This window comes from Rhinoderma darwinii, chromosome 3, assembly GCF_050947455.1.
Source record: "Rhinoderma darwinii isolate aRhiDar2 chromosome 3, aRhiDar2.hap1, whole genome shotgun sequence".
NCBI classification, from domain to species: Eukaryota; Metazoa; Chordata; class Amphibia; order Anura; family Rhinodermatidae; genus Rhinoderma; species Rhinoderma darwinii.
Window position 1 is genome coordinate 132236333 of NC_134689.1, and position 23533 is coordinate 132259865.

General features: G+C 42.4%; 1 protein-coding gene across 2 annotated transcripts in view; it reads left to right on the forward strand.

Annotated features, from left to right (window-relative positions):
* Positions 1-23533, forward strand: part of CFAP54 (cilia and flagella associated protein 54) — a 360575-nt gene that overhangs the window by 221887 nt on the left and 115155 nt on the right. For both annotated transcript variants that reach the window (XM_075856765.1, XM_075856766.1), the window contains exons 41-43: positions 1108-1260; positions 4636-4836; positions 6186-6273. In XM_075856765.1, coding sequence (XP_075712880.1) covers positions 1108-1260; positions 4636-4836; positions 6186-6273 — 442 coding nt within the window. The remainder of the gene's footprint in view (positions 1-1107; positions 1261-4635; positions 4837-6185; positions 6274-23533) is intronic.

The window sequence follows — 23533 nt, forward strand, 5'->3', positions numbered from 1 at the left end:
AAATTTCCTGGTAGATGGCGGCGTTGACTCTGGACTTTATATAACACAGTGGACCAACACTGTTGCTCAGTGGTCCAAAGTCCTGTTTTCAGATGACAGTAAATTTTGCATTTCATTTGAAAATCAAAGCCCCAAAGTCTGGAGGAAGAATGGAGAGGCACTCAATCCAAGTTGCTTGCGGTCCAGTATGAAGTTTCCACAGTCAGTGATGGTTTGGGGAGTCGTGTCATCTGCTGGTCTGATCCTGGTGGTGTAACCACTTAGATGCTGCGGTCAATAGCGACCTTTGCATCTGAACAGTTAGAGGGGATCGCCCCCCCGGCAACAAGATTGCGGGGTGCTGATGGTTGTCATGGCAGCCCGGGGCCAGGTCTGCCTCCTTTCTACCTCTGTTAAGTGCTGTCTCTGGCAGGGCTTAACAGAAGCGTGTAAAAATTACAATATTCTGCAATACATTAATATTGTAGTGTATTGTACCAGTAATCTGACAATCGCTGGTTCAAATCCCCTAGGGGGACTAATATAAAGCATACAAAAAAAAAGTTAACGTTTTCATAGTGTACAAAAAATAAAAAAATATTAAAAGTTCAAGAAACATCCCTTTTCCCATTTTTCCTCTTAAGTAATATAAACATGTAAGAAAAATAACCAAAATTTGTTTTGTTCATAAAAGTCTGAACTACTACAATATAACATTATTTAACTCGCACGGTATGGCTCTCAGAATGTGGTGACACAAACAATTTTTTTTAAACAAATAGTTTGTTTTGTAAAAGTAGTAAAACATAAACTTATATTGCCCACAAATATTTTTTTAGCCGTTTCCTAGTACATTCTATGGTACTTTAAATAGTGCCAATAGAAACTAAAATTCCTTCCGCAAAAAAATAAGCCTTCACACCACTCCATTGACGGAAAAATTTATAAAACGTTATGGCTCTTGGAAGGCGGGGAGTGAAAAACGAGAAAACAAAAAATGACTTCGTCCTGAACAGGTTTCACAATGCAACAATCTGAAAAATCCTAGTAAATTAGTAAATCTAGAAAAAATGAATGCATATGCCTATTAAAATATTGTATATAAACCCTGTTTTCCTCTCATTACAGATGGCAAGCCGGTAAAAGCACTTACATGTGTTCCTCTGGATGTGTTAGATACTTTTGCTTGCTTTCATGAAAGTTTACAGAAATCAAAATACTCAAGCCGGGCACTGAAACATAGCAGAAAACTACTCACTCTGTTCTTATCTTATGGTCAAGGTACACAGAGCATATATATATATACACTGTATGTAGCGTACTGTAAACCTTCTGTATAGGAATACAAAATAGTAAGAAAAGGCGCCTCGTATTAATAGCAGAATAATTTTACTGGAAGGCTACATTGGTTTGATTCTTCACAGGCCAACTGTAATGTTATCCAACCCACAGCCATGTGTTTCTGTACGCAGCAATTCAATACAACAGATATGTTAGTATTCTGACAACGTAGTAAAATGTCAAAACTCTATCTCCGAGTACATTGTTCTAAATTACTTCCAATAGTCTTGTAATGTACGACACAAATAATTTCCTAGAAAGAAGTCTACAGAAGCTTCAGAAAAGCCGAGTCCTAATAGGCTTTGAAGGATTACAAGAGATCATTGTCAGAGGAAGTTCATCCCACTGCCATTAATTCATATTGTCATTAACGCAGAGCTATTTTTATCACAAATCATATGTATACTGATAACTACAGTATATTTTAATTAGGAATTAACCATTGATTATTCAGACTGTAAAATTTAGGGTATGTTTACACGCCCCATTTACGGACGTAATTCAGGCGTTTTACGCCTCGAATTACGCCCGAAAAAACGGCTACAAACCATTTGCAAACATCTGCCCATTGAATTCAATGGGTCTTATGGTGTTCTGTGCAGACGGCCTTTTGTTTTTACGCACCGCTGTTAAAAGACGCCCGCCTCAAAGAAGTGCATGTCACTTCTTGGGACGTAATTGGAGCCTTTTTTCATTGACTCCATTGAAAAACAGCTCCAATTACGTCCGTAATGGACGCGGCGAAAACCGCCTGCACTTGTCAAAACGTCTGAAATTCAGGAGCTGTTTTCGCCTGACATATTTGGCGTTGCCGTGTGAACATACCCTTAGATTTACTGTGTGAATATATCAAAATGATACTTATAAGGGTATGCCTGTTCCTTAGTTGTCCACAGGATCTAAGACACGTCACAAATGTAGTGCTATGAAAAGAGCATGAAACTTGTTAGAATATTTTCAGATATACAGAACTCACATTGCTACAGATAGGAACTCACCATCTGATTACAAAAAAAGTGAAAACTACCCCAATAAAATGCAGCAAAAACTAATTTTCGTGCGTTTCTGGTTCGCTTTTTATGTTAGAGACCACCAGCGTGTATGTTACATGCGATTTTCTGTACCGCTGTCTTTCCCCATTCAAGTCGATGAGGAAAGTCAATGGGGGAAAAACAGCAACAACCATGATGGATCAGTCTTCGTTCACATCTGCATTGTGGCATCCATTTTAGCGGATCCGTTGAAATTAAAAAAATCTGACAGACTGACTGATGCCAGACTGAATGCAACAGAAGGTAAAATATGTTTGTTTTTGACTGATCAGCTTACCAGATGAGTAAAAAAAAAAACGGACTCCTTTCTGTCAGTTTGTGTTAGTTTGTCATCACTTATAATGGATTCGTTTTTATCTTTGCATCTTTCTTGCTTTGATTTTTAGCCTGCGCATGTGCAGAAAAAAAACTGATCCATTAAACGTAATGCATAACTGATTCAAACAAATGACATATCAGTTTGTACCCGTCATCCATTGATTTCAATGTAAAAAACAAAACGTTATTTTTTACTAAATTAATAGCGTAGCAGACTACGGAATTTCTTCAGTCGAAAAAACGGAAATCTGATGGAACGGATCCTAACTGAGCACAACTGATGCAAAAATAAAACCCTAATAATAATTCAATAATCAATGGTTTTTTGGGACTGAAACGTTAACTTGCGTTCTTGTGGTCCTCTGACGTATACGCTAGAACGGAAGCCACAAAGCAGATGTGAACACAACCTAAGACATGCTATGGTTGTCAAAAAAAACAAACACGTTTTCAAAACCAAAGTGTAAATACGATTATAATTTTTTTTTTTTTAAATTCCATTTTTTTACATATAAAGTCTAAATGTAGTGTGGTTTTTCTACTGAATCAAAATGCAGTGGTAAAGTCAACCGCTTTTTATATAGAAGCCATCTTCTGTAACTCAAGGCGATCAGCTGTTATTGCTGCAGGACGCTGTGCCTGACTATAAATTTCCATTGTTTTTTTTTTTTATCCAGAAAGGGTCACACTTCTGTGTTGATACTTAGATTTTGAAAAAATAAAAATATAGGTACCTTATTAGGCCCTGTTCACACCGTTTTGTTTTTTTTGCTGCGGAAACCGCAGCAAAAACAGTGGCAAAAAACTGCCGAAATTGACTACCATTGATTTCAATGGGAGGTGGAGGCGTTTTTTTCCCCGCAAGCAAAAAAACCGCACGTGGGAAAAAGAAGCCACCTGCCCTATCTTGAGGCGTTTTCCGCCTCAAAAACCCAATTAAAATCAATGGGAGACAGAAATAAACGCGTTTTTTGGCCACGATTTTTTATGAGTTTTTCGGCAAAAGCCGCTTCTCGCGGTTTCTCCCTTTGTCTGTTGAAGACATAGGTAAAGAAAACCGCCTTAAAAAATTTGGCAATACCCGCATCGAAAATCGTGGCAAAAACGCGTGCGGTGCAAAACCATTTAAAAAAATCTGAGCTGCCTGCAAAAAAACTGTGTGAACAGAGCCTTATTAAAGTTACAATTTAACCCCTTAGCCAATGCATAATAAATGTACAGCGCTGAGAGACAGTGCTTGATGCTATATGCCACTGTGACTGCGGGGGGCACAGCGACTGTGTCTGCAACAGCTGTTTAACCTTTGGATGCCTCTCTCTCGTAACTGATCTTCAGCCCTGGCTGACAATTTCCAGGGCCAGCAATTTTATGGCACAACCGTGGAACAAACAGAGGCCCCCAGGACTGTCATGTGCAATCCCCTGTTAGGGCATACCTCATACACAGTCAGGAGAGGTTTTACAGTGCGTTCTAATGAAAAAAAATTACATTGTAAAGTAAAAGTCCCTTTATGGAACAAAAAAATCTAGAAAAGTTCAATAAAATAATTTGTTTAAAAAAAATTAAACCGAGCACACAAAAAAAGTTTACATACCATTATTTGTAATACAAACTGTTTTTGTTAAATAATGAACCCCAAAAAAAAAATACATACATTCTATATTCCCTTAACCAATACAGACCATTGAATACATTTTAAACATAATTTATGATGTTCTGAGAACTAAGAAAAATAAATACTATGGCAGAATTGACATTTATTCCACACACAAAAAGAAAGAACTATAAATTAAACGTTAAATTTAATGAGGCACGTCCTTCAGGGGTTAAATAACAGTGGTACTTTTCAAACATTTCTGTGTTTCTATTGTTTTTTATTTCCTGATTTGCGTATGAAGAATCATATGTTTAATTTCCTGTGTCCTGTATCTTGTTCCTTTTTCAGGGTTAAATGCCCAAGACAAAAATAGCAGTCCACATCTATCCCATGGAAAAGTCGGCTTTTCTGCTGGTGCATTACAAGCCCACCGCCCAGTCCCCCCTGACCTCTCAGAAGAAGAATTTATCTCTGTGTGTTCTATTGAAAGCAAGGCAATCCCTCCCTCACATCTTTCACTTGTTATAGCTTCTTATGACAAGACTATTGGTAAGGCATTTATTTTTTGGACATAACAAGCCAGAATCTTAGATCAATTAATCTGTGGGTTGGGGATTAGTGTCTGTAATGCTGGACGGTGACAGCAAAATATTCCCAAATATATCAAGTTAATTGAATCACCCTGATGAAGTGGGGGAGGGGGGGGGGGGCGAGAGCTTCAATCATCACATCCTGTTACCTGAGGGAAAGATTAGTATGCATGTGGGCTTATAGAGTTACCATTCATTAAATCCCTCATCTCATCAGGGCTAAACAATTCTGCTTCACATCCAGATCTGTACTTTGTAAGCCCAGACACTGCAGCCTGTCATAGTGTGCCATGCACTTGCCAATACATCATTTATCTTTTACTGACATATCCATTTATTTGCAAATTTATTTCAAGAAAGAAAAAAAGTAGGTTAACATAATAATAAAAGGTCCTATAGAAAAAATACATACTAAAAAAGCAGAACAAAATTTTATCTGTCATTTTATGTAATATTCATATTGAATAAAGTAAGAATTTAGAAATGAGACATTCTAACGTACAACTGATCATTTATTATTGTTTTATTAAAATTCCAGACAGGCTACATTTGCACTATAACATGTTCAGTGTTTGTGTGTCTGTCTATACAGTTGCATACATCTGCCATTAACCACCATTGTAAAAAAAAGTATACGGTTTTAATGAAAACCATAGTCTATGGTGTTTTATTAGTATAGTCGGGTCTACAGGATCCTGACCTATCCCAGCCAAAGGTATGCCAAAAGGGACATCCTATGGGCATACGTATGCCCATTAAAGTCTATGAACAAATCAGCGTATATATTGGGAGATTTTCCTGGCATATATGCCAACAGTGTTAAACAGGTAGTGTTTTTTCCATTTACATTGAGAATATGGCCACCTGGTCATCTCTTAGGAACTTTACTGCAATGGGGACATAGTGAATATGTAATAACTCTATAAACGTGGGTTATATTTGTCAATACTTCATAAAATATAGTTATGATTGTCCTTCAGAATGTAAGAATGTATTCAAATATTATTTAATAGTATACTATAAGGCCTCTTTCAGAGGAGTGTATTTGTAAATGTCCGTATTACGGAAGATATTGCATCAGTATGTCATTAGTTTTTCATCAGTACTGCCTTCGTATAATATGTGAATAAGGGCTCGTTCACATCTGCGTTGGGGTCCCATTCTGCCGGAAAGCTCAGAGGGAACGTCAGAACGGGACCCCAACGCAGATGTGAACGAGGCCTTATACTGATATCTGGTAATTAAACACCAATTTTAGTGCTAATAAAATACCTTAAAGACTCATCTCTCTTCTTTACTGGAAAATAGAAACCCTTCATTCAGACAGACAACAAGGCCTTAAAGCTCAGGCTCTTCATGAACTTGGCAATCTTCACCTGTACGCAGGAAATAAAAGGTAATGTTGATAATATACTTTTATGACATGAGATCATTTGTATTATCGTATTTTCGTAATTATAAAAAAAAAAAAAGCACCCTAGATGTATTTCCCTCATGTTGGTGAGGGCAGTTAAATATTGTAGCACTCTGTAAACTTCTCTCCTGGGTTAGGTCCTATTACACAGGCCGATATGGGCCGTGAAAACGTGCGCCGACCAATGAGACATCTCGTTGATCAGCGCAAGTTTGCTCCTTTCACAAGGAGCAATGATTGCTTAGGTATGGGGACGAGCGATCGTTACTGTGATCGTTCATCCCCATACATTTTCATCATGTCAGCAGCACATCTCCCTGTTTACACAGGGAGATGGAGATGTGCTGCCGACAACGATAATATTTCATGCTGCTAAGGCTTCGTTCACATCTGCGTCAGGGTTCCGTTTTGGCGTTCCGTCGGAGCTTCCCGTCAGAACGGAACCCTGATTGAAACAAAGGGAAGCCATAGGTTTCCGTTTGCATCACCATTGATTGCAATGGTGACGGATCCGGTGCAAATGGTTTCCATTTGTCTCAGTTGTGCAAGGGTTCAGTCGTTTTGACGGAATGAATAGCGCAGTCGACTATGGTATGTTTCAGTCAGGGTTCCGTTCTGATGGGAAGCTCTGACGGAACAACATAACGGAACCCTGATGCAGATGTGAACGAAGCCTTAAAGAGGATCTGTCACTGGTTTATTAATGCCCTATCTCCTAATTAATGTATTGGGCTCTATGATGCTGATAACTGCAGTGTAAATTGTGTTTGAAAGCGTTTATTATCTGCAAATTTATGAGCATTTTTCTAAATATGCTAATTTGGCTATACTTCCCAAATGGAGGCAACTCTTTCTTTTCACCCTGGGCACGGTAATGTTTTCTGTATGACGCTGTCCAATCGTCAAGACAGTTCTCCTCTTTCCAGCTCAGCAACAAAGTGTGATCATATAGTACACAGCTTCCATTCCCAACTGTGTTTTCAGCTGGTGATACCGCCGGTTGTTTCACAGCCACACCTGCGATCCTGGTGGCATATGAAAGATTAGAGTCTCATCTTTCAGGGGGCGTGGCCTAGCAGCAGATGTAAGAGGACGTGTGTGGCTGGAGCTCCTGCTGTATTCATCCTGAAAGTACTGTTTATCCCTGAATTACCCGGTAATATTCACCAATCTGGAGGCTGGGAGGCTGGAGGAGTCGGTACCGCTTAATACAGCTGCAATGACCCGTTCTAAGAAGCAAAAAACGCCGCCGGTGAGTCCGGGGCCGAGAAGGCAAGATGGCGCCGAGGAGACTGAATGCAGGAGCAGGCACATGCGGTCTGAAGCGGCAGACAGGCTGGAGAGGTTTGCAAGAACCCCTCGTGCGAGCGGATCTGCAGCAGGCAAGACGCCGGCCGCTGGCAGTGGGAAGGCAGACAGCATGGCCTCAGGTTCCAGATACTCCGTGCTGGGAGAGGACTCGGTGAGTGAGGAGGAGGAAGAGCTGGGGAGTCAGCGGCGGGACAAGCGTGTGGAGGAGGATGGAGGCAGAAAGCATAGCAGGAGAGACAAGGTGAAGGAGCCTTCCCTTGCAGATATATTCGCTGCGGTAAAGCAGAACTCCTCAATTTTATCTGTGCTGACCGGGCAGGTGGGAAGCCTGAAGGAAGATATACTGCTGTTACGTAATGACTTACAGAAAGTGGCAGAAAGAACCACAGTTATTGAGGGGAGAGTGTCTGAAGTGGAAGATGTTCTGCCGGAGCTCAAGCGGGATGTGCAGTCTCAGTCCTTGGCGGTGGTGGCCCTGCAGGCTAAGGCGGATGATTTAGAGAATCGGTTACGCAGAAACAATGTGCGTCTGGTCGGAGTGCCGGAAAAAACGGAGGGCAATAACTCGGATGAGTTTTTTGAAAAATGGCTGCTGGAGCAGTTTGGCCGGGAAGAGCTGTCTCCTTTATATGCTGTTGAAAGGGCGCACAGAGTACCTACCAGACTGGGACCACCGGGGAGGCCCCCGAGACCGGTCTTAGTGAAGCTGTTGCACTACAAGGACAGAGATAAGATACGGAGGAAGGCAAGGGAACGGCAGGATATCTCCATCAATGGCGCCAAAATATCCTTTTATCCGGATTTCTCCGCGGATGTACAGAAGAAGCGGCTGCAATACTGGGATGTAAAGAAACGTCTGAGGAACTTGTCCATACCATACTCCATGATGTATCCGGCCAAATTGCGGGTGGTTGCTTTTGGGACTGCTTCATTCTTTGAGAACCCCAGAGAGGCTGCAAGATGGCTGGATAGCAATGAGGCACGGTTGCGGAGACCGGCGGGAGAAGAAGATGCGTGAAAGCCCGCCTGGGCGGTGAAGTCTGGAGCTATGTTGGCGTTTGCGGGACTGTAGCATATTATACGTTGTTATGCAGTTTTCCGAAGTGGGTGAACACCCTTGTCTGAAACACAGCAGGGTGGTATCCTTTTAACAAGAATGGCCGCACCTGTCGCTCTGACCCTTTTCGGAGGGAAGGTTTTGTTGGGGGGGGGAGGGGAGGAGGGAGGGAACGCACGCACGGCCTAATATCTTGACTGGAGCAGGCTGGAGGAGTAACAGATTTCTTAAAGATATGACGCCTGATGGGATCGGTTAAGTGTCTATCCTGGAACGTCCGGGGAATACGGGAAGCTAGGAAAAGGCAGGCAATCTTTAACTGGGTTAAACAGCAAAATGCCCTGATAGTGGGGCTGCAAGAAACGCATCTGACTAGAGAATCTGTATCCTTATTGCAGAGAGTTTGGATCGCACATGGGTTTCACTCATTTCATACGACTTATTCCAGGGGGGTGAGTTTGCTGATACACAGGAGTCTTCCCTTTGTCTGTCATTCGTCCTTTTCTGATGAGGAGGGGAGGTATGTGGGAGTGCACTGTACTATATATCACTGGGAGTGTATTCTGGTAGTGTTGTATATCCCTCCGCCTTATTCTAGCACTGTACTGAAACGAGTTACGGAGAAACTCTCCAGGTGGCCTGAGGTACCGTTAATTGTGATGGGGGATTTTAATGCAGTGATGGCTGAAGGGTTGGATAGGTTTCATAGAGGAGGAGGAGGGCAAAGAGGAGATCTGACCGCCTTTGGAAGATTAATGGAGGAATTGGGTCTGCAGGATATTTGGAGAGATAAACATCCAGGGGTGAGGCAGTACTCGTGTGCATCATCCACATTTCAGTCACTCTCGCGAATAGACTTGGTAGCATGCTCAGCTTCAGCGGTGCCGTACATAGTGCAAATAGAATATCTACAGAGGGCGTTGTCAGACCACTCTCCGATGGCGGTGACACTGGAAGTGGGTGTAAGGCATACCAGGAACCCCGGGAATTGGAAGCTGAATGCGTTTTGGTTAAGATTGATGGATGGCGGGGAAATACGGAACCTGATGAAAGAATATTTTAATTTTAATACTGAGTCAGTGCCGCGAGGGGTGTTATGGGACGCCATGAAAGCCTGGTTGAGAGGAGTATTCATTCAGCATATTAAACGAATTAAAACTAAATCTAGGCAGTTGGGAGAAAGTTTAGAGGATCGGGTGACAGAAACAGAAGGGAGACCTGTAGAAGAGGGCTCCGAGGAGACACTTAGACATTGGGTGGAGGCACAGACGTTGTTAAAAAATCACCAACTAACAATGGCGGATAATAAAAGACTATTCCTTAAACAGCAATATAATGAAGAAGGGGAAACGGCGGGGAGACTACTCGCTAGGATGGCAAAGCCGCATGGGAGTAATAATTACATTCATGGCCTTAGGGGGGAGGGGGGGCGGGTGGAGACAGACACGGGGCAAATCCTGCACATATTTCAGCGGTTTTACACTGACCTATATACATCCAAAGTGCATTACGACACACAGCAATTGGACGAGTACCTGGGAAACATTAATTTGCCTACCTTGGGCCGGGAGGACCGTGAAAGCTTGGAGGCCCCTATTTCACTGGAGGAGTTGGAACAGGCGATAAGGGATATGGCAAATGAGAAAGCTCCGGGTCCAGATGGGTTACCGGGGGAAATCTATAAGGAATATGGGACGGAACTAGCGCCAGAATATTTGAGTACTTTGCAGGATAGTTTTGACAGAGGTAAACTACCAGACTCCCTATATGAGGCTACGATAGTGGTTCTCCCAAAAGAGGGGAAAGACAGTCAATTACCGGAGTCTTACAGACCAATATCCCTGTTGACATCGGATGTCAAGATTTTGGCAAAGATATTGGCGCTGCGGCTGAACAGGGTGGTACAACATGTTGTACATGAAGACCAATCGTGGTTCATGCCCTCCAAATCGACGGCGGTCAACCTCAGGCGGCTGTTTTTAAATCTTCAGACGACACCGGATGAGCAAGGAGGAAGGGCGGTGCTAACGTTAGATGCCGCAAAAGCGTTCGACTGCGTGGAGTGGGGGTACTTATGGCGGGTAATAGAAAAGATGGGATTCGGCCCTAACTTCGTGAAGTGGGTACAGCTGTTGTATGTGGCCCCTACAGCCCGCATACGGGTGAATGGTGCAATGTCTGAGAAATTTTCACTGGCCCGGGGTACGCGACAGGGGTGCCCACTGTCACCATTATTATTCACCTTGGCGGTAGAGCCACTGGCGTGCCTCATAAGACAGGAGGAGCGCATAAGAGGCTTGCAATATGGGGAAATGGATGAAAAAATTTCATTATATGCAGACGATATTTTAATATATATGACGGACACTAAGAATACACTGCAGGTAGTAATGGATACGATCACAAGGTTTGGGGAGTTCTCGGGATTAAATATTAACTGGACCAAGTCACTTGACACGGTGAATATTGTAGATACTGGAGGGGGACTCCGGATTCCGATAGTCTCTGAATTTACGTACCTAGGGGTTAAGGTGACGGCTAGGGTCCAAGACTACATGTCTTTGAATGTCTCACCACTGCTGCTGAAGGTGAAACATAAGGTGGATGCCTGGAACAGGCTCCCGCTCTCTGCTCTGGGGAGGACTAATCTAATCAAGATGATCCTTATGCCTCAAGTTTTATACATTCTTCATAACTCCCCAGTATGGATACCTAAACACTGGTTCAGACGATTGCACAATCTCTTTCGGGATCTGGTATGGAAAAAAGGGGTTCCAAGGATTAAATTGGAGAAATTGCAATTGCCCAAAGACGAAGGGGGGGTAGCGCTGCCAAATGCCTGGATATACTACCTGGCTGCCCAGAGCCAACAATTTAAGGGATGGGAGGACACAGAGACTTGGGGCTCCAGTGCACGTTTATTGTCATATTTGGGGGGAGGACTCAACCCACTAGAGGGGCTGGAAGCGCATACTTTTAAGAGATTGGCGAGTGCTAAACCAACGTTACTCCTGATACATAAAATATGGTGGCAATGCAAACAGATCCTGGGAGTGGGAATGTGCACCAAATATACTCCTCTATGGCATAATCCGGTCCTGTGGGAATTATACCAATTAGAGGGCATGCAAAAATGGGAATTGGCAGGGGTTCGACGAATACAACACTTGTATGATGATAACGGGTTGAGATCATTTCAACAGTTGAAAGACCTATTTCCACTAGAGCACAATATGTTTTATCAATATTTGCAGATCCGTCATGCCTTACAGGCGCATGTGGTGGACCTGACGGTCTGTGCTCTTGGGGTCCTGGAGTATGTGGGAAGGGCTGACACGACCAAAGGCTTGATCTCAATGGCGTACAGGAGCTTACTGTCCAAACACCTGGGAAACCCAATGGTGCTGGTAAAAGCGAAATGGGAACAGGATGTTGGTCCATTGACTGAGGAGGAGTGGGAGGAGATATTAGCGTCCACATGTCACTTATCGCTCAGTCTAGCGCAGAGTAGATCACAACTCTTCCTGATACATAGAGTGTACCGCACCCCGTGGGTATTAAAACAGATGGGTATTCGAGCGGATGCTAAATGTCCTAGGTGCACGGAAGAGAAGGCGGACATACTGCATATGTTTTGGTCATGTGAGGCTCTGAGGACCCTATGGGGGGAAATATTGGATCTGATAAAGCAGGTGTATGGTCGGGAATTGGTGGCAGACCCTAAAGTTATGTTGTTGGGAGCGGTGGGAGAATTGGAGAGTGACAGAATGGCAAGCCTGGCAATTGCCAAGATATTATATCAAACAAGGAAATGCATTGCTAAACACTGGCTGGATGCGGAGCCACCAGGGATGAGGGAAATTGTAGGAATGTTGAACTATAATATCCTGATGGAGCATAAGATATTTTCTAAAAGGGGTACGGAAAAAAAATTTGAGAAACAATGGAGCAGATGGTTGGCCTGTCCCGAGGTGCTGTCACCTGAACTAAGCAGAATAAGGCCTCATTTACACGAACATAATATACGCGCGTGCGACGCACGCATGTCGTACGCACCTATATTAGTCAATGGGGCAGTTTAGACGATGCGTGAATTGCGCTCAGCGCGTGTGCGCAGAAAAAAACTCACGACATGTTCTATAATCGTGCGTTTTTCGCGCACTCACCACGCATGCCGCACGGAAGCACTTCCGTGCGAACTGCGTGATTCGCGCAAGAGCTGTCAAACTCCTGAATGTAAACAGGAGTTTACAAACATTCTGTTTACAAACATCCAAACGGAGTGTCAAATTCGAGATGAGCGCACCGAACTTCACCGGGTTCGACCAAACTCGTTTTGACCGAAACCGGTAAAAAATGTTCGGGTACGCGACGTCAGGAGACAGTCACTGTCCACGGTGCTGAAAGCGTTAAACTGGTTCAGCACCATGGACAGTGACTTCCGCTCCGAAAATCCATGAACCTGTAAAAAAAAAAAGACGTTCTGACTTACCGATAACTCCGGTCCGACCTCCCGGGATGACAGTTAAGTCCAAGTGACAGCTGCAGCCAATCACAGGCCAAGCACAGGCTGCAGCCAATCACAGGCTGCAGCGGTCTCATGGACTGCGGCGTCATCCTGGGAGGTGGGGCCGGATGACAAGAGAGGGACGCGTCACCAAGGCAACGGCCGGGAGCCCGGACTGGGGGAAGCAGGAAGTTCTTGGTAAGTATGAAAGTCTTTTTTTATTCACAGGTTGGTGTATATTGTGTTCGGCATTCACTGTCGAGGGTGCTGAAAGAGTTACTGCCGATCAGTTAACTCTTTCAGCACCTTGGACAGTGACGGACGTCGACTAGCCTCATCTCTATGATGGCGGCTGCGCGAAAATCACGCAGCCGCGCATCATACACGGATGACACACGGAGCTGCCAAGTGCCTTTTGCGCGCGCAAAACGCAGCGTTTTTTGCGCGCGCAAAACGCACACGCTCGTGTAAATGAGGCCTAAGGGCGAGAGTCGTCTGAGGAACTGGAGGTGATAGAGTCTGGAGCAAAAAGGGGTGGTGGGGAAATTGGATAAGAGAAATGTGCTCTGACCAGGAATGGTACTAGAAACAAAGGGCGGAGATATAGTGGGGGGCCGTGCGGGGAGGGGGGAAAGGGGGGAAGTTGGGGATTTCCTGATATGTTGTCACTATTGTATACGATGTTGGAAAATTGAAATGTGAATGTGACTGTGTTATTTCATTTCTGTGTTCGTATCAATAAAATTGGTTTGATATAAAAAAAAAAAGAGTCATCTTTCATATGCCACCATTGTTCTAGGTGGTCCACAGCCAGAGATATGGCTATTTGAAGTGATCCCCCTTCCCTCCAGCCCCACTCTCTCACACTGTGTGAAGCAGCTTCATGCTGATTGGACAGCGTCAGAGGCTGTGAGGTAGCTCCAACTCAGGAGAATCGCTGGCATTGACACCCACTTGTTTAGAACAGTCTCATTTGCATATTTAGAAAAAAGCTCATAACTTTTAAAATAATAAACTTTTTCGCACACAATTTTCACTAGCATTATCAGTGTGACAGCGCCTATTTGATTAGCTAGGAGATTGGGCATTACTCAACTAGTGACAGAGCTTCTTTAACCCCTTCCCGACCACCCCACGTAGATTAACGGGCTGCAGCGCTGGTCCTTGTGCCTGCAGCCCGTTAATCTACGTGTGCTCGTAATAGAGTGCAAAGGCACTCCCTGCAGCCGGGGATTTTTCAGTACTGGCTGCAACTAGCAGGCTTCGTACTGTGGGAAGACATCGGGTGGGATCACAGCCGTGATCCCCACCGATTAACCCCTTAAATGTGGTGGGCAATAGCGACCGCCGCATTTAAGGAGTTACAACAACATCGGCACCGCGCTACGCGATTTCTGCAGCCATTCCGTTGAAAGACAAAGGCTTTCCGCTGCAGCAAAAACACACCATTTCCTACGGTCTTTACGGCAGAAAATGGTGCGTAAATTGCTGTGTTTTTTCCAATGTTAGGAGATGGAGACATCTCCTCTGAAAAACTCAGCAAATCTGCATACTTTCCGTAGCAGGAATTGACATGCTGCGGTCTGAAATATATGCACCGCAGTCAATTTTGGTGCGGTAATCTTACGCAGCGTGTGGATAGGATTTGTTAAATCTCATCCACTATGCTGCTACTGTTTTCTGCTGCGTTTTTTCCGGCCGAAATTCCGTCCGGAAAAACATGGCAATTCCGTTACGTGTGGACGAGCCCTAACAAAGGCCTTGGGTCTGCCATCTACGGAAGGCGATTAGGTCCTTCTAGGGGCTGGACCTAATCCGCTGCCTGTCAGTATCAAACTTACAGGTATAATACCCTGCAATACAGAAGTATTGCATGGTATTATAACAATGATCCAACAGTTGGATCTTCAAGTCCCTAGTGTGACTAAAAAAAAATTGTATAAAAAAAGTAAAAGTTCAAAGCAATAAAATTAAAAAATCTCCCTTTTTCCCCCCCTATAAAGTCCTTTATTTTTAGAAGAAAAGAAATAAACTATCCTTCATTGGTATCCCGCGTCCATATTTCATTAAATATTATATCCCGCACGGTGAACATCGAAAATAAAATAATTAAAATACAATACCAGAATCGCTATTTTTAGTCACTTCGGCCCCCAAAAATTGAATACATAAGGATCAAAAACTACAGTTTGTTCTGCAAAACACAACTGTGGGACCAAAATGCTCACTTTACCACTTGATAAATTATTTTAGGGCTGTAGTTTCCCAAATGGGGTCACTTTTGGGGTTGTTTCCACTGTTTTGGTATCTCAGGGACTTTGCAAATGTGACATGGCACCCGAAAACCATTCCAGCAAACCTGAGCTCCGAAAAGCCAAATAGCGCTCTTTCCCTTCTGAGCCCTGCCATTTATCCCAACAGCCGTTTATTGCCACATATGGGGTATTGCCGTAATCAAGACAAATTGCTTTACAAATGTTGTTTTTTTTTTTTCTCTCTTATGCCTTCTAAAATTGATAATTTCTACATTTTATTGGAAAAAAATTACGATTTTCATTTCCACTGTCTAATTCCACAAGTTCAGCAAAAAACCTGTGGGGTAAAATTTCTCACTATACCCCTAGATAAATTCCTCGAGGGGTGCAGTTTTCCAAATGGTGACTTTTTGGGGGTGTTTTCACTGTTTTGGCCCCACAAGACCTAAAGTATATTCTAATAATATTCTGAGGCCGGTGCTTTAGTCCAGCACACTAGGGCCACATGTGGGATATTTACAAAAACTGCAGCATTTGGGCAATAAATATTGAGTTGCATTTCTCTGGTAAAACCTTCTGTGTTACAGAAAAAAATGGATTAAAATAGGTTTTCTAAAAAAAAAATGAAATGTATAAATTTCACCTCCACTTTGCTGTTATTCCTGTGAAACACTTAAGGGGTTAAATGCAGTTAAATGCTGTTTTGAAAACTTTGAGGGGTGTAGTTTTTAAAATGGGGTGATTTATGTGAGTTTCTAATATATAAGGCCCTTAAAGGAACAGTGTCACCACAATTTTTTATTAAATTTTTTATTAAAAACGTTTGGATTAATTTGTGTGTTTGTGTGTTACTTTTTTTTATTTTTACAGTTTTTCTTCCCTATGGGGGCTGCCATTTTTTTTTCCATTTCTGTATGTGTCGATTAACAACACATACAGACATGGAATACGGCAGCTCCAGTCCCATAGGGACTGCGAACGGGGCCCGTTCCATCCACTTTCGTGTACGCCGCTGTGTGGGAACGGCGCATGCGCCGCTCCCACACAGTTCAATTTGAAATGCGCGCCGTCCGGCGCCATTTTCCTGTGGACCGGAAGTCGCGGCCGGACAGTAAGATTACTACTTCCGGTCGCGGCTTCCGGACTTGTGCACATGGAGCAGCGGCAGCAGACGGAGCGGATGGACCGGAGGGAGCGGCGGCGACTGGAGCAGGTAAGTTATTTCTATGTATGTTCGTGTTTCAGTGTGTTTACTACTGTATGTAAACCTACTACACTGTGTGTTAGCTCAAAAAATGGCGACACACAGTGTAGGAGGTTAGACCGTTCAAACCCCTCGTTTATCCTGGCACTAGCCAGGATAAAGGAGGGGGGGGGATTCTGAGATCTCACTAGAGCGAGGGATTTTTACCCAATTTTGCAGCATAAAGCAATGTGGTTGCTTTACCACATGCAATGCTGCAGTTTTGGGAATGGCTCCATCTAGTGACCAGTGCTGGGAAATATTATAAATTGAATCCAATTTATAATATTTCCTGACTCGTGAAAAAAAAATAAAAAATTAGAACAATGTTTAATCACCTATACACTAACTGTTTAATTAAAATAAAAAAAACATGTTTTGCTGGCAACACATTCCCTTTAAAGCCATTTCAGAACTGAACTGGTCCACAAAAACTAGGTTTTAGAAATTTTCTTGAAAATGTGAGAAATTGCTGGTAAAGTTCTAATCCTTGTAACGTCCTGGATTAATAAAAGGATGTTCAAAAAATCGACACATACAGAAATGGAAAAAAAAAATGGCAGCCACCATAGGGAAGAAAAAGTTCTAAAATAAAAAAAAGTAAAACACAAACACACAAATAAATATAAAAGTTTTTAATAAAACACTAAAATCAAACTGATGTAAAAAATTTTTTTTCCGTGACACTGTTCCTTTAAGAGAATAATAAATAAAAGCCACTGGGGTCATTGTCCTATACCAAAGGGCAACTGGGGTCATTGTCATATACCAAAGGGCAAATGACTGACAACCTGGGGCTTTCATTCTGTCAGATAAAATACATATTTTTGATTTATTTGAGAGAAAAATAAGTAAAAGAGGAAACTGCACTGTCATAAACTCTACTGAGTTGGTGAGGAACCTGTGCTGATATCCCCTCTCTCTGTTCTAATATCAGGCAAGGGCTGTTTCATATGCTTAAGATCATCTACATATTCAAATCATTGGTGACCAAAATAATTTTAAGACTCTGCCAAAAGTATTTTCCTTTGAAATGACAATTCATTCTTCTTTTATTAAACTGATAATCTGCTTTGCGTGTGATATTTATCAACAAAGATGTTTTCCATTGTGACTGTCATATTTATCTAGAGCTTACAGTAGCGGCTGTCATTGCCATTTACTATATCTAGCAGGGTTATTCAAGAGATTTATTACGTTTATTTTGCATGCTTATTATTGGTACATATTATTCTGCTATTTCTTCTGTGCAGAGATTCCGTTATTTACAATGGGTTGATAATTCAAATGATTGTTTCAAGGACATCAGCGCATCATATTTCTGTACACTATATGCATTTTTTTTTTTTTTAAATAAACCGGTTAATCAGTGTGATTTTGTGTAACTTAATTTTTAATAAAAACTAATTATAATTTTTACTTTTTGAGATACAGCTGCTCTGTATTCTATATAACTGTATTGTTTGCTATGACCTGAATCCGTCGGCTGTGTTCACACTGAGTTTTTTGCAGGAGGAAAATTCCTCCTGCAAAAACTGCTCCAGTAGGTTTTTGCACAGTGGTTTGACAAAAACTCGTCAAAACACTCGTCGAGGTTTTTTTTTCCTCTTTCTGACTCATTGTAATGGGTTTTGGAGGCGGAAACTGCCTCAAAGATGGGTCATGTTGCTTCTTTTTACCACGACGAGTTTTTTTTACTTGTGGTAAAAAAACTCGTCTGCCTCCCATTGAAATCAATGGGAGGCATTTTCGGGCGGTTTTTGAGGAGTTTTTTGGCGTGGTTTCTGCCCCAAAAAACTCGTCAAAAAACTCCGTGTGAACAGTGGGTCCTGCGTGTCTTTGACATGTAGGATCGACCTGTAATCTATCACGGCTAAATTCATTATTTAGCTGTGATAGATTACAGGTGAATCCTGCATGTCAGAAACACACAGGACCCGCTTTCACTGAAACAGTGAGTCCCAGACCTGACTGGAGCAGGATTTAGCGAGCAATACAGCTGCTCTGTATAGAGAATACAGAGCAGCTGTATCTCAAAAAGTTAAAATTATTTTGAATAAAAGCTAATTATAAAGTTACACCAATCACACTGAACTGTTTATTTAAAAAAAATCCCTATCAATTGTTTACATAGCCTTTAACCCCTTAATGACCAGCCTATTTTAGACCTTAATGACCAGGCCATTTTTTAAGTTTTTCCATCGTCGCATTCCAAGAGCTATAACCTTTTTATTTTTGCGTCGACATAGCTGTATAAGGTCTTGTTTTTTGCGGGACAAGTTGTATTTTTTAATAGCACCATTTTGGGGGACATATTATTTATTGATTAACTTTTATTTGGGGGGAAATAGAAAAAAACCTGAAATTTTGCCACTCTTTTTCGCGTCTTAAATCTACGCCGTTTACCGTGTGATATAAATAACACAATAACTTTATTCAGCGGGTTGTTACGATTGCAACAATATCAAATTTGTATAGGTTTTGTATGTTTTACTACTTTTACACAGTAAAAACGCTTTTTTTTCAAAATTATTTGTTTTTGTGTCCCCATATTTGAAGAGCCATAACGGTTTTATTTTTTCGCTAGGGGACTATAATATGCGATTCTCAGATCGCATTTATAATACACTGCAATACTTTTGTATTGCAGTGTATTACTGCCTGTCCGTTTAACACGGACAGGCATCTGCTAGGTCATGCCTGCGGCATGATCTAGCAGGCATTCACTCCAGGCAGACCTGGGGGCCTTTATTAGACCCCCGGCTGCCATTGGAGACACAGACACTCGGCGATCGTAGCTCCCTCCCTCTCTCCAAAACCACTCAGATGCTGTGCTCGCTATTGAGCACCGCATCTGCGGGGTTAAACGGGTGAGATCGATACTAATATCGATCTCACCCGGCAGAGCAGGGACGCTCCCAGCCCTCAGCTGCCTCTGGCAGCTGAGAGCAGGGAGATTTGACAGCTCCCTGCTCTGTTAACTTATTCCGATGCCACAACGTAAAAAGTCTATGGCATCGGAATAAGACCCGTTAGTGACCGATGTAGAAACACGATAGTTAACCCCTTCCCGTCGTAAACAACTTTCAGATTTAAATTTTAATTTTTTCCTCCCCATCTTCCAAAAGCCATAACTTTTTTATTTTTCTATCGATATAGTCCTATGAAGGCTTGATTTTTGCGGGACGAGTTGTAGTTTTTCGTAGCACCATTTATTGTGCCATATAATGTACTAGAAAACGGGAAAAAAATTATTTGTGGGGTACAAAATGAAAAAAAAACAGCGATTCCTCCATTGTTTTTTGCGCTTCGTTTTTAGTTCACTGTGCAATTAAAACAACATGTTAATTTTATTCTGCGGGTCAATACGATTACGGCGATCCCAAATATATATAGTTTTTTCTATATTTTACTACTTTTACAAGGAAAAAACTAAGTGTAAAAAATGTTAATTTATTTTGTTTCGCCAAATTCTGAGAGCCATAACTTTTTTATTTTTCCGTCGATTAAGTGGTATGAGGGCTTATTTTTTGCGGGATACGTTGTCGTTTTTGTGACGTTAGGATCATGAGACTGTAGTCCTTTACATGGTAATCTCGCCCACGGAAATATTGCTGCATAGAGCTGGGCACCATAATGAAAATAAAAAATAACTACTTCTGGGCTTTGGGGGCATCATCTGGTGACCATTCAAACACATACAGGTACTTTTCTGTGTTTTTCAAGCTCAGTATGTTATCATAACTACAATCACCTCTGTTTATAAGTGCTTGTCAACGTTTAAATACAGAATGGGGGGAATTAATTAAGACTGCCGTTTTATACGCCAGTCTTAGGCCCCATGCACACGACCGTATTTTTTCCCTCCCGTAAATACGGGTCCTTTGTCACCCATATTCCACCCGCATTTACGGACCCATGCCTGTAAATACGGGTCCGTTGTCACCCGTATTCCACCCGTATTTACGGACCCGCTTTCTCTGCTATATTGCACTGCACTAATCGGCAGACCCTTCTCTCTATCCAGCACTGATAGAGAGAAGAGGCTGCTGATCAGTGCTGGATAGAGAGAAGGGGCAGCCCTTTCGGGCAGAGTTTCTGCAGCGGAACGCAGTGATAGAAAGAAAAAAGTCTATACGTACCCCGGCTGTTGTCTTGGTGACGCGTCCCTCTTTTGACATCCAGTCCAACCTCCCTGGATGGCGCGGCAGTCCATGTGACTGCTGCAGTCTGTGATTGGCTGCAGCGGTCACATGGGATAAAGCGTTATCCCAGGAGGCCGGACTGGAGGAAGAACCAGGGAGTTATGGGTAAGTAACTTTTTTTGTTGCAGGTTTTTGAAGGAAACATTAGAAATCTATATTGTGATCGCCGCGCATGGTACTCACTGTCCAGCGGTAGTCACTGTCCAGGGTGCTGAAAGACTTACTGCCGATCAGTGCAGCCCCTTCTCTCTATCCAGCACTGATGGTTTAACTCTTTCAGCACCTTGGACAGTGACTATCCCCTGACGTCGCCTAGCAATGCTCCCGGGTACCTTCCCATAAGCAAATGGGAAGGTACCCGTGGCCAATAGAAGTCTATGGGCCCGCAATTATGGGCCGTAATTACGGGTGGTATTACTGTCATGTGCATGGGGACTTAGCCCCCTAAGGGCCGGGCCAATTTTGGCCTTGAGGACCAGAACAATTTCTGGATTTTTCTTCTTTGCTTCCTGGTGCTCATAACTTTTTTTTTTTTACGTAGCTATGTGAGACTATGTGAGACTTTGTTTTTTGCAGGACAAGTTGCATTTCATGTAGGTGCCATTTTTTGGTACATTTATAGTATCGTTACATTTTATTTTCATTTGTATTTTGGCAAAAATTCTGAAAAAAAGCACTTGCACTGCAGTTTTTATTTATTTATTTATTGTTACAGCATACACCGATGATCCTAAATGATGCTATAAATATGCTATAAATAGGTTGTTTATTTGCATTTGTGTGTATTTTTTAGACATCTTTTAACATTTTATTTAATATATACTGTACTGGCATAATTCTAGATGCCAGTACATTAGCCTGTGTGCTAATTGTACACAGGCAGTTGTTAGGACATACCGAAGTATGCCCTATTAACAGGAAATATGGTCAGACCGCCCTGTGGTCCTTCAATGGGCCCTGGGCTGTCTACCCGTAGAAGGTATGTTCTTAGATTACGTCACAGGGATACCCTGTGACGAGATCAAAGGGGAGTCCCACCACTCACTCTTCCCTTTTGAATGCTGCAGTCATCTTTGATCGCGACATTCACGGGGTTGACGACGGAGGTTAGAAGTTTCTGTGATCTGTACCATTAGAACGGGACTGTGGCTGTGTATTACAGCCGTTGCCCCACTCATGAACGCACGGGCAAAGACCAGGCAAGAGGAGCAAACATAAGACATTCAACAAAGACACCAACGATAACACTGAAGGAGCTCCAAAAATCCACAGCGGAGATGGAACTATCTGTCATAGTCACAGCTTCATACTCTGAGGACGCCTTTATATCAGCATGGACTGGAAAACTGGTCAGGATTGAAGGAAAGATGGATGGCATTAAATACAGGGAAATTCTTGATACGCCACACAACCCATCTAACTTAAAGGAGTTGAAGCAGTGTTGTCTGGAAGAATGGACAAAAATCCCAGTGTCTAGGTGTGATAAGCTTATCGAGACAAACCCCAAGAGACCTGTGTAATTGAAGAAAAAAGGAGGCTCCACCAAGTATTGACTTTCAGGGGGTTTTGTCTGTTTGTGTCACAATAAATAGAATATCTTGCACCTTCAAAGTAGTTGTGTAAACAAAATGGTACAAACCCCGCAAAAATCTATTTTAATTCAAAGTTGCAATGCAACAAAACAGGAAAACCTCCAGGTGGGGTGGGGGGGGGGGGGTGAATACTTTCACAAGGCACTGTATAACAATACAAGTTTGCTACCTGTAAATCAATGTTTTGCCTTTAATGTTTGAGTATTGTTTATCTTACCCATCCTGATGTCCCAGTATGTATTATTTATTAAACCAAAGAAGAAATCTTGATATAATAATATTTAATCAAAATAATTTTATTTCATCAAAACAAATAATTTAATACACATAAATACAAGAATAATTAAATAAAGATACAAAAATTAAACCCCCCTCCCAAGTATATACTATAGACAATTAAAATAACATAAAATATATGCCAGGTGTATAATAATGGATAAAGATGGTAAATATGGTAAATGTAATGGTATCAAGTCCTCATGCAGAAAAGCATGAACCCTTAAGGAAGGATAGAAAAGCACTGTATGTCTATGTGCACGAACTGCATCAGAGCACCAGAGAGCTGATATGAATAATGCTGTAATCACAAGTCGCTCCAGTGCCAATGATGCACTGATGTGAGTAAAGAGACAAGCACTGAAACAAGAAGGGAAGAAATATCGACTGCAATGAGTGGACTATACCTGCAGAGGACATGATGGAAGAAATGATACACCTGGACACCGAGCACCTCGACGCGCGTTTCGCAACCTTCGTCAGGAGGTGTGCTACTACACTGACAGCTGGAGTTTAAATCCTATGGACACGGAGGCAGGTAACCAATGATGTGCGGCAGGGAAAAACCACTCCCACTGAAGTAACCAGCATCGCGCCGTCATTATTGACGCACACCGATGCGTGTCAACCATGGGAGTGATGCGGTTCACACCTGAGAACGGAGCGGGTCAAGCCCCTCAGCCCATTAGTGACCGTGCAGTTTATCATGATAAACGGCGGGTAACTATAACAACGCCATAACACATCAACACGGCATGAATTAACATCTAGATTTAGTCCATCAGACAAATCCCTG